Raw genomic sequence first — 12,577 nt, 5'->3', positions numbered from 1 at the left:
ATATCAGCGAACTTGTGAGAACTTCGCTTACATCCAAAACACAAATCCAACTAACTCGATTACAGACACTATATACTGAACTACTGACATCATGTACCAACAAACAACAACCAGAGCATCGTTAATGGAAGAGCTTGTGCTTCCACCCATTTAGAAACATAGTCAACTGCTACTAGGATGTACTTATTTCTAAAAGAATTGGGGAATGGCCCCCATGAAATCTATTCCCCATACATCAAAGACTTCACAAATTTAGATGCCTTATTGACCCATCTCATTCTTGGATGAGATGTTTCCGGCTCTTTGACAAGCATTGCATGCTTGGATCAAAGCTTGTGCGTCTTTGTATATGGTGGGCCAAACGAATCCTGCATCAAACACTCTCCTAACTGTGGGGCCATGCCATGGTGTCCACTCGTTGGCCCCTTATGACAGTGTTTGAGAATATCTAAAGCTTCCTTTTCTAACACACACCTACGGATGACCTGATCTGCCCCTATCTTCAATGGGTAAGGATCTTCCCAGAAGTAAAACCTAAGATCGGAAAAGAATTTCTTTCGTTGTTGATGAGTTAGTCATTTTCTCATGATTCTACAAGCTAGGTAGTTTGCAAATTAGCAAACAAAGGATTTTCGTCTTTTTCTCTCATGATTGATTGGATATGCATAAGAACTTCATGAGGAAAGTTATCATCGATAATTTCCTTTTGTAATTCTTTTGAAGCTGGGCATTTCAGTCAGGAAAGATGGTCCACGGAAACATGTTTTGCTCCTTGCTTATCTTGCACTTTCTATGTCAAATTCTTGGAGCAGTAGAATCCATCAGATTAATCTGGGTTTTGCATCTTGCTTGTTGAATAGGTATCAGATAGCGGCATTGTCGGTGTAAACTATGTTTTTGCAAAGGACAAGGTAGGACCTAAATTTTTCAAAGGCAAAAACTACGGCCAATAACTCTTTTTCAGTTGTGGTATAATTTTCATGTGCATCATTAAGAGTTTTACAAGCATAATAAATTGGGTGAAAGTGTTTTTCTTTGTGTTGGCCGAGTACAGCTCCAACTGCAAAATCACTTGCATTACACACGATTTGGAATGGAAGGGTCCAATGGGTGCAATCATGATTGGTGCGGTGATAAGTTTGCCTTTCAATATGTTGAATGCTTCGACACATTCTTCAAAAAAGACGAATGGAGCATCTTTCTCTAGGATTTTGGTCATATGTTGAGCAAATTTTGAAAAGTCTTTTATGAAACGATGATAAAATCCTTCGTGACCTAGAAAACTTCTAATGCTTTGACTGAAGTTGGTGGCGGAAGTTTGGTAATGGTTCCTATTTTGCCCTATCAACTTCTAGTCCTGATTGAGATATTCTATGACCAAGAACAATGCCTTCTTTAACCATAAAGTGGTATTTTTCCCAGTTGAGCACTAGATTTACTTTTTCACGTCTAGTTAACATTTTGTCTAAGTTTTTGAGGCAATGATCGAAGGAGTCTCCAAAGACGGAGAAATTATCCATGAAAACTTCCATGGATTGTTCAATAATTTCATGGAAAATAGCCACCATTCAACATTGAAAGGTGGCTGGAGCATTACATAGTCCAAAAGGAATTCTTCAATAGGAAAAGGTACCATAAGGACATTTAAACGTGGTTTCTCTTGATCTTCCGGAGTAATAGGAACTTAGAAGTATCTAGAGAATTCGTCAAGAAATCAATAGAACATTTTTCCGACCAATCATTCAAGTATTTGATCGATGAAAGGAAGTGGAAAATGATCTTTTCTGGTGGCGTCATTAAGCTTCCAGTAGTCAATGCATACTCACCAGCTTGTGATGGTTCTCATCAGAATCAGCTCGTCTTTCTCGTTTTTTTACGACCGTCATACCTCCCTTGTTGGGTACAACTTGAACTTGGCTAATCCAATGTGAATATGAGATTGGGTAGATTAGTCCGGCATCAAAGAGTTTGATAACTTCTTTCTTTACTACATCTTGCATGTTGGGGTTAAGAAGCCTTTGATGTTGGACCAGGGTTCCTCCATGAGGATTTTGTGAGTACAAAAGAAAGGGCTGATGCCCTTTATATCCATGATCTTCCAAGAAATGACCTTCTTATGGTGTTTTAAGACCTTAAGAAGTTTGTCCTTTTCTCTTTGGAAAGGTGAGATGAAATGATTACATAAAGTTGGGAATCTTTTTCAAGAAAAGCATATTTGAGATGATTTGGGAGTTCTTTTAACTCCAAGGCTGGTGGTTCTTCAATGGAAGGTTTTGCTTTTTGATTGCACTCGTCAATTTCATAAACTTCTTCTGGTGTATCTTGACTGATGTTGTCTGTGATGTGATTTTCTTCTTCTTTAATGAGTTCAGAAATAGGTTCGGCTATGATTTGTGTGTCGAGTGTTTCAGAGATGGCGGACTCTTTCATATAACAACTAATGATGGAATCAATAATATCAACACAGTATATCATCATAATGTTGAGGGTGTTGCATAGATTTACCTATGTAAAAGTGACAGCCTCATCATTTACCCTAAGTGTGAGTTTTCCTATGCAAACATCAATGAGAGCCTTTGCAGTGGCTAAGAACGGTCTTCCTAAAATGAGTGGTGTACTTTTGTCTTCTACCATATCTAGAATTACAAAAACTACTGGGAAAACAAATAAGTCAATTTTGACAAGCATGTTTTTAACAATGCTCCGAGGATATTCAACCGGTCGGTCATCTAAGTGAACGCTCATGAGGGTGGGCCTTGGTTCTCTTATCCCTAGTTTTGCAAAAACTACAAAAGACATTAAATTCATACTAGCTCGTAGGTCAGCTAGGGCATTACTAACAGACAAATTTCCTATCAGACAATGGATAGTAAAGCTCCATGGATCAGTCATCTTTGGTGGTAGTTTGTTTTGAAGAATACCAGAGCATCCCTCGTTCAATGTGACAAGCGAGATTTCCTCCAGCTTCCTTTTGTTTGTAAGAACTTCTTTAAGAAACTTGGCATACTTTGGCATCTGAGCAATAGATTCAACAAAAGCGATGTTGATATGGAGTTGTTTGAAGAGTTCTAGAACTTCCCGTACTGGGCTTCCAATCTCTCTTGCTTCAGTCATCCAGGGTACGGAATAGGTGGAACATAGGTTCTGACTGGTTCCTTTGGTTGTGTGGTACTTAATGGGTTTATCCTTTCTTGCACCTTTTCAGTAATCTCTGTAACTGGTTCTAAAGCTGATGAGTTTGCAGTAGTGGTTCTGCCACTTCTTAAAGTAATAGTTTGCTGTTGCATTTGGTTTTGTAATGGTGTTGCTTGGAAGGGTACCGGGTGGTCTTTCAGACAATTGTCGGGCAATCGGTCCGATTTGAGTTTCTAGGTTCTGCAATGATGCTTGCTGGCATTTGAGGTCAGCTTCATGCTTTAGTAGTACTCCATTAATTTCAATGGCCCTTAAGTCGTCTTTCTTTTCTGCGTCAGTGGTTTTGGTCATAATCTAGGTTAGCATTTCTTCAATTCTTGAGTTGTTATGGAATTGATTGCTACTGGAACTTTGTTTTTGAAATTGAGGTTTAGATTAGTAGGGTTGATTCATAGGCCTTTTGTCAAATCCAGATGGGGCTTGGTTGCTACCTCCGTCATTCCAGCTGAAGTTCAGATGGTTTCTCTAACCTGGAATGTAATTGTTGCTGAAAGCGTTGTTCAGGTGGGCTATGAAGTCAAATTCTTCCATGGCCATAAGGACTTGCTTACATTCATGGGTCTCCACATGTGTCACAGCTGGTTTTTTCTTTTGACAGCTCGGTTTGGAGTTGTTCGAATTTCTAAGAGTGCTTCAATCTGTGCAGTGACTAGAGTGTTGGAATTGACATGGTGTATTCCTTTATGGGATGGAGTAGATCTTGGTGGGTTAAAAGACAAACTCTTCTTTGCTGCCTTTTCCAGGATTTTGAATGCTTCATTCGGAGATTTGGATCCCAGGTCACCGCCGGTGATTTGGTCGATTGCTTGTTTGTTTTGGCTAGATTGTGCGTCAAAGAAAGTTTGAACTTGTAACCATACACTCAGTTCATGGTGTGGGCATCTTCGTAGAAGGCTCTTGTATCTTTTCCATGCTGCATGTAGCGATTCATCGTCATCGGTTCGGAATCCGGTGATGCTGGCTCGGTATTTTGCAGTTTTATCAGGCGGAAAATATTTGAGAAAAAACTGTTCAACCATCTGGTCCCAAGTGGTGATGGATCCAGAAGGAAGTGACTCGAGCCAATCTAAGGCTTGTCCTCTCAAGGAGAAAGGAAAGAGTTTGATTTTGATTTAATCTTTTGAAAAATTTTGAATTTTGAAGATTCCATAGATTCGAAGGAATCGATAGATATGAAAAAGAGGGTCTTCATCGGGAAGCCCATGGAATTGAAATGAATTTTCCACCATATGAATGGTGCTGGATTTGATTTCGAAATTTTCGATAATTTCTTGCAAAACCACACCATTGACGTAGCCTTCAATAGTTGGCTTGGAATATTGGTTCATGTTTGGTTCATCATTCGGTGTCGCCATCATTGGTTCTGTTGGATCTTCTTTCAATGTCCTGTCGTCTACAGACTCATTTTTGATTGTTTCAGCTACTTCTCTCGCCTGATTGCGAGTTCTCCGATGGAAAAGTCAGGGTTGGAATATGGCGAAACAAGCTCAGGTTCGGGTGTAGAGGACATACATGAGAAAATATAAATTATATCTAATTATATATATGTGTGTGTGTGAGCTAAAAGCGACTAAAATTGTCTAAAGGCCAAAATAAATAATTAAAAATAAAGAGAAGTAAAACTTTTTACAATTATAAACAATGATTAAAATAAAACTTGGATCGTTCTTAGAAAACTTTACCGTGTCCCCGACAACGGCGCCAAAAACATGGTGTGTGTTACGTGATGTAGGTAATTTGGTTAAGAGTTGTTGATTCACACAAGACCGTGTTTTAAATTTATAAAAATGATTTCTACTCAGACTAAACCATACACAAATAGGCAAGTGTACCTATCGTATATGAAAAATAGTGTCGGTAAGAACCAAGTATCGATCTCTGGACACAAATAGTTTCTAATAATAAATCTTTGTTTTAAACTAACCGGAGATAATAATCATTTAAATGTGGTTTTTAAACTATTTCTTTTTTTAAATAAAAAATATATAAAATAGGTGACAAGGAGATGAGTTTTTAAACGAGAAAATCAACAATTAACGGTTACCATCCAAGAATTCACTCCATTCTTTTTTGATGATTATAGTGATGAATATTTAATCAACTTTCTTTAATAATTTATGATAGAATAACCTCTTATTCCTAATTGAATTACCCTATGACAAAGAAGAAAGTAGAATGCATATCTTCATGTCTACCACGAAAATGTCAATTTAAGTAAGCAAGTAGTTTTAGTGAACTATAAAGATTAGGATTGATTTCGATTTCTCAAATACCAATTCTAACAACTTCGGGTGGTTATAGTTTATTCACACAACCTCCCCTTGGTTGATTTAAGTATATTTTAATTACATATTTCTTTAACATATGACTTTTTTAACTAGCATGATAACCTAATCAATCGTGTTAACAATTTTATTTCAGAATTACCAAAACTAGCGAAATCGATCTTAGCTTGTATCTCATCATTTCTAAGTATAATACATGGAAATATATTTTGGATAAAATATCAAGATATTCTTTTTACCATTTCTAGTTTCCAAGAGCATGAATGAATCATGAATGTGTGTTAATCATCAATCTTGAATAATGAATTATGATAACAAAATGTATCTCATCAAATGATAATTGCAAGATAACCATGTACTTCACAAAAACTAACTCACATATTCAATATAATCATCAATTAGAACAAAGCTTCTTCATATATTTTAGATGGTAAATGGAGGTTTAGCTCATAATGAGCATGATAATGAGCATCAAAGAAAGTGAAGCATACAAACACATGATTAAACTAGAACACTCTAACCAATATGTGTGACACTTCTTCCTTCAATGGTGATGGATGATGATTATAGCCTACAAGCCTTCTAACTCTCTTATGGAACTTCAATTCTAGTGAAAAGTGAGTATTTTATAGTGAGAACCCGTCTTAAACATCTCCAAGCATACTTGAAACAATGCACATTGCACTCCTATTTATTGGTTGTCTGGAGAGACAGGCACGCACCCCGTGTCTAGGTGTTTAGGCGCATTAATTGTTCTGTCAGATCGTACATGATGACTCACCACGCCGGCGTGCTTCAGGGGGGGGGCACACCCCCCGTGTTTTTTGTATCAGTTATAATTTTTTTTTGTCTTTTCTGAAAGGTGACCATGCCGGCGTGCTTCAAGAAGAACGCCCCCATGTCCCGCTGGCATCAGATTTTGCCTTTTTCTAGCAGATTTTTTTGTCTTTTCTTGCATAGAGAAAAATGGGTGTGTGCTGCTTGAAACATGAGGGTTTGTTAAGCTGTTTTCTTTGATTTACTCTGTTTTTCTTGGCGTTTCTCACTTGTTTCTTCGTTTGAGGTTGAAATATACCTGAAAATAAAAATTAACGTTATAAGTAGTTATTTGAACTAGATAATATGATAAAAGATGCGGTTTTAGAGATTATTTAATGCTTAAAAGACGTATATTTTTATATACATCAGTCAACACTGTCGGATCCCGTGTCAGTTATCATCCTTTGTTAATCTATTGATTATGTTTATGTAATCTTTTAACAAGAAATTTGAATTTGGAGAAAGTTAATTTGTTCTAAGTTGCATATAACAAAGCTAACTTGAAATTTTCATTACATTATTTTATATTTTTGCCACAATAATTGGAACTAGTCAAACTTGGATTAAAAGCGAATGATAAAAAACAATGATTAATATGTCTTACTTAAGTCAAGATCATTGCGACATGAATCACATTGTGCGTTTGGCTTGCAAATTCTTTTGCGTGAGTTGAAATTTATCAAATGAATTGGAATTTTAACAAATTTATATATTTGGAATCAAAACTTTTCAAAAGAAAATAGAATTTAAAGTAACTGGAATTAAGTAGAGTGCTAAAATCGCCCTCTAGGTTTGATTAAATATACAACAATTTTCATCTAAATAGTTTATTATTTACACTTGAATTATTGAGGTTTCTCATTTATTTCAACGTCGTCCAAATCTTATTATCAGTGTCATCCAAATCGTTAACTCAGTCTTTCAACGTTAACTCAGTTGAACGCGTAATCAACTGCATGCATTGACCTCGTAACCAACATCAAAAGCGTAATACACGTCATATGCGTAGCCGGTTACTATTTTCTGGCGCGTAACTGACACAAGCGTTACATGCACCAGGTGCTTTACCGACGTTGTACACCTGATACATTAATTGGAGGTAGACTCATTAACTGGTGACTTGCGCGCTACCGACTTCGGACGTGTAACCAAATTCAAATGCGTAACTAACCCCTGACTCGTAGCTGGTTACCAGTCTCGAACCCGTAAGCCTTGCTAGACGTGTTAACAGAGTTGAACGCGCACCAACGTCGTGCACCTGATACGTTAATCGACACTAGTTAGCATCTATGTCAGCAGACGTCACTGCCTGTATTGATACATAACCATATAAGGAGTGAACTACCATCTACCATCTATGAACAAGTGAAAGTTTTCACATCTTCATATAGAATAGAATATTATTATTAAAGTAGCAATGTAAAAGTTTTTTTGTTGTGGGAGTTTCCAAAGAGAAGACACTTCCATGTGTTGATTGGAGCTGGGCGATTGGCAGGTGGATGACCACAATTAAAATTAATTGTTTCATACCCAACTCTTCTGTTCTAATATCAGTCACGATGGCCGGAGTCCGTGGTATTCTGCTTCACAGCTCCGTAATAATAATGGACGACTCCACCACAGTTGGATCCGGAGCTCGTTATTTACTCTCCAAGCTTCGACATTCCAATATTCCCACTGTAACTATTTCTCTCTCTCTCACTTTTGCCCTAAATCAGAAACTGTAATTATTATTTGTTTTTTGCAGGGATTATTTTATGCCGCTGATCTTTCTGAAGCAAAGGTAGTACCTATCATGCTTTTTCATCACTTGATTGATTTCTTATAAAATAAGGTTTAGCATCTTTTTATTTGTTCATTTCTCCACAGTTAGTACCACATACTTTAATATATGCTTTGAATTATCGGTTAAAAATCCAACACAGGGACATAATTCAATTATTAGGGTTTGAGGGTTTCCCTCCATTCTAATCACAACATTCATATATGGTGTGCTTACTGTAGGTAAGCCTTCTTGAGAAGCTGGCATGCGAATACTCACTAGAGCGGTTCATATACGATCCATCATCTATGGATGACACTGTAAAAGCAGTTTGTCTGGCTTGGGAGAGCAAAGGTGAAACTATTTTTCATGTGATTTCAAACAAAAATGCAGAAGTTGTTACAAAATCCTTGAACTCTGGATGGATGAATGTGGTTGTAAGTAAGTGATATATACCATTTGACAAAAAAAAATCTGTTTATTAGTTCATATGTCAATGTTTTTATCCTTGACAACCATGTAAACATGTGAAATAATCTACCTGTGTGTTAGATGTTGATGGTGATGATGCAAGCAAGAATCCAAGTGGGATCTTCATAAATAAACTAGAAGATTTGCCCATGGTAATATGCGAGTTGAATAGAAAGGTAATAGTTGTTGTTTCAAAATCTTGAATGTCAAAAAGAATCTATGTTTTTTCTTTTGTTTATATTTGTTTTTATTCTTCCAAGCAGTGTAGTGAGGATAATGTGGTTGTCGGTTATGTTATGAAGCCTTCTCGAGAACAAGATTTTGCAAAGGTGAGAACTTTCCACTTCTAATTAGTAAAAAGAACGCCTTCTTCGAAATAACTTTGAAAAGTTTACCTTTTTGGCATTACAGCATCGAAAGATAAATATATTATGTTTTATTTGCAGAGAGGTGCGTTTCCATTAAAGCCTACCAAAAACGGGTTAATATTTCTGCCTCTCACCTTTGACCTCCCGATGCTACACCAGTTGAAAAAAGTGGATATTGTTATCCATAAAGCAACCGATGAAATTTCGTCAATTGAAAGAAGCAGTTCTTGTGATAATCATATTATTTACACCACCAGAATGCAGGAATTACAGAGGTAAACCTACTTCTGTTTCAGTTCAAGCTTCATGAGTTAAGACCCAACGAGTTTATAAGTTCAAATAACTCTTCTAGCAAATAAATATTATAAATCTGTTTGTGCATCAGGTATATAGGTGAACTGCCAGATTGCTGTGTGATCGATCCATTTGATAACATTTTTCCAGTTGTGGATCGGTTGAAAATTCAGGATATCCTACTGGGATTGGTGACTCTCAAAACTGAAAGCCAATACAAAATCAGAGGGGCTTATTTTCTAAAGGTTGTCTACATAATAAATATTTATGTATTGTATACTGTATAAATGTTTGTATTCTGCATGTTAGATTGTTTTAGTTCGTTTTGGCATTAATTTTAACTGTGAATAGTTGGTTGCAGGTTGATAACTTTGAGGATGTTCAATTGGAACATAAGCTGCACGAAGCTAAGTTATCCCTACCTAGTATTTTAAAACCTCAAGTTGCTTGTGGTGTGGCTGACGCCCACAGTATGGTAAGACATGTTGATTCTTGAGTTTGCTTTCTTAATACATGAGTTTATTATGCGTTGACAAAAGATGTTGACTTAAAAGACTTTCATGGTGAAGACCTAAATTGAATCCGTGAGGCTTCTAAGGTTCAAAGCCCTCAAATCATACTTTTACAAAATTTTCTGTTTTGCACACCCTGTTCTCGCTTCAAAAAAGCATAAGTATCACACTCTCGATAATGTTAAATCACTTTTACTGGGACAATGGTCTTAAGATTTCTTTTATTCACCGTAATGACATAAAATGGGAAGATCACCAATCCATATTAATACTATTAAAAATTTTACCGGATTCATCACCCTCCATGTGCAGACGCAAACATTCTTAGGAATGAATGTGTGCCATTTAGTAACTAAAGTGTTGGCTCCAACGACTCTTTTGAATGTTTTACTGTACTTCTCTCATCCAGGAATCAAAACCCACCTATCCCTACGATTTAAAAGCCTTTTATTTAATACAAAAAACTAACAAAAACCAATGGTCATTTTCTAACAGGCCATCGTCTTTAAAGCTGCCGATTTTGTGGGCTTGCGTGTTCCTCTTCCAGCGGTTGTGCAGGTATGCAATTTAATTCATTAAGACGCCTTAAGTCACACAAAATATAGTCTTTTTTTTTAATTGTATTTAATGTGTTAGTTATTTACTAAATACTAACAAATGGATTATAACTCCCTTGTTTTGTATGAATTGCAGGAGTACGTGGATCATTCATCTACTCTTTACAAGATGTATGTGTTGGGGAAAGAGGTCTTCTATGCAGTCAAAAAGTCAACACCGAATGCTGATGTCTTGAAGAAGTCGTCTGAGGAAAACGGGTTCAAACCTCTACTCTTCGACAGGTACTCGACATCACATTTATTTGTTGAAGTCTGAATCAATCCAACATCTTTTAACATCTTCATGTTTTTATTTTACAGTTTAAAATCTTTCCCTATTGACGACTCTAAGGATAAAGAGCAGCCCGAACTTGATATTGGGCTTGTTACCGATGCTGCCACTTACCTTAGAACCGTTCTTGATCTTACCTTCTTTGGATTTGATGTTGTGGTGAGTCAAAAAGTCAAATATTGTGACCTGCTGGCATTTGTTATAACGAATGTTAGTTTTATTAAACGCGAAATTACAACATTGTTTAAATCTATTGCAGATTCAGGAGGGGACACGCGATCATGTTATTGTGGATGTAAATTACTTGCCATCGTTTAAAGAAGTGCCTAATGGCAAGGCGATTCCTGCATTTTGGGATGCTATTAGAATGAAGTATCATATGAGAAAGGGTGTCCGCGTTTAGTGTATTTGTGTGTGAAATAATGTAAGTTTGTGTAAGCTAAAGTATTTAATGTTTGCGGCTATGTACTTTTGATTTTGTTTAGGAACTAGCCACGGCTGGCAAATGGAGTTAGTTAATAAAACAGTTGAGGTTAAGAGTAGACGCTGACTTTTATCTCGTTTTTTATCTCGTTGTCATGTTCTCATTTTCACCATATTCGAGATTGATAATTTCATAATTTGATGAAATTTATATAGAACAAAACCTATATGAATTTTGATCCATCATCTGAGGATGTATAGGGCCCCACGTAGTGATGTGCTCGTGGTCTTTCATCTTTATCCGTGTCATTTGACATAAATAAATAACACATGAGAAATAAGTATCAGATACTATACAACGTATAAAATGCTTTTAAACGTTAGAGTTAGACGACGGTGGTGTTTAGTATGTGGGACCGATCCTATCACTCGTACTCTTTCCATTAAAAAGAGCGATGAAATATGGTCAAATTTAAATCAACGGGTAATAATTTTCCAATTTAATTAAGTGTTTATGAATTATTGAATTTGGCCTAGTTGAGATTGACGGGTGGCAAAAAATATATATTTTTTTATTTGACAGTGATAATAGAAAATAAAATTTAGGGTCGTTAGAAATATATTTATAGTGTAGTGTTACAAACTTGTTTCTAGATGTTCACAATCTATTTTAACTTTACTGACCATAAAGAAACATCAATTCTATGGAACACTTCGTATTGCTTTACAACACATTACAAGCAAGTTTACAACTTGTTTCCGCACAAGTGATATTAAATCTTACATATCATTATAGGTGTCTTCAGATCTAACATTGTTTGCCTTATTTTGTTTGACTATTTGTATGCCTTTTATGTATTCTCTTTGGAACATCTTGTACAATATCGACTTGAATTGTCGTCAAGAGATACTTATAAAGTTTATTTTTCTAAAAATAAACTGCTATGTAGAAAGATGTACATGCAGAACTAATTAGTTGATTGCAATCTCAATTCTCATTGATTAGACTATTTGTACACAACAAAACGTATAAAAAGTGATAGATGACATAATTGCACCCGCTACCATGGATACCTGCTAAATTGTGTATAACCTCTAGTTCTTTTAAGAGAAAATTACCGTTTGAGTCCCTGTGTTTTCAAGACGGAGTAACATTGAGTCATTTAAAAAAAATTGAACTGCTTGAATCCTTGGGGTTTAAAAAATGAACATGTTGCATCCCTCTGTTAGATGAAGGTTAGTTTTTCTGTCAAAGAATGTTTGAAATTACTACTATACCCCTAATTCATTATAAGTGGTGAATAAACAAATTGGAGTCCTAATTCAGGGCCACTTCTTCCTAATTATCCTTCGACCATTGCTAAGTTTTGCAACATCAAACAAAGAAGGACCTAGGGTTTCATCTCCAAACTAGCCGGTCATCTTGATTCCGACCACCAAAAGCACCAGGTCAAACACTACGAATGGGTTTATCCGTTCCTGTTTCATCTGATTTTTGTCTCCTCTCACGACTCTCTATGCTTCAAACGTCATCAGAATCTGTTGGGTTCGCCGAAGAGC

The 12,577-nt window shown here is 36.2% G+C and overlaps 1 protein-coding gene across 1 annotated transcript; it reads left to right on the top strand.

Moving 5' to 3' along the window:
- The first annotated feature begins 7,862 nt into the window (after positions 1-7,862).
- Positions 7,863-11,111, top strand: LOC143622088 (inositol 1,3,4-trisphosphate 5/6-kinase 4-like). Its single transcript, XM_077093329.1, has 12 exons — positions 7,863-7,978; positions 8,047-8,082; positions 8,304-8,502; positions 8,614-8,708; positions 8,796-8,861; positions 8,979-9,175; positions 9,286-9,439; positions 9,556-9,669; positions 10,202-10,264; positions 10,400-10,545; positions 10,624-10,753; positions 10,854-11,111. The coding sequence occupies exons 1-12, from the start codon at positions 7,904-7,906 to the stop codon at positions 10,995-10,997; spliced, it is 1,419 nt and encodes a 472-aa protein (XP_076949444.1). The 5' UTR covers positions 7,863-7,903; the 3' UTR covers positions 10,998-11,111.
- The last annotated feature ends 1,466 nt before the right edge of the window (positions 11,112-12,577 follow it).

Source organism: Bidens hawaiensis, unplaced genomic scaffold (genome assembly GCF_021521415.1).
Source record: "Bidens hawaiensis isolate Kalapana, Puna unplaced genomic scaffold, B.hawaiensis_p1.1 tig00003022_1, whole genome shotgun sequence".
Taxonomy (NCBI): Eukaryota; Viridiplantae; Streptophyta; class Magnoliopsida; order Asterales; family Asteraceae; genus Bidens; species Bidens hawaiensis.
The sequence above is the reverse complement of the archived record's forward strand: the minus strand, read 5'-3'. Positions and strand labels throughout refer to the sequence as shown.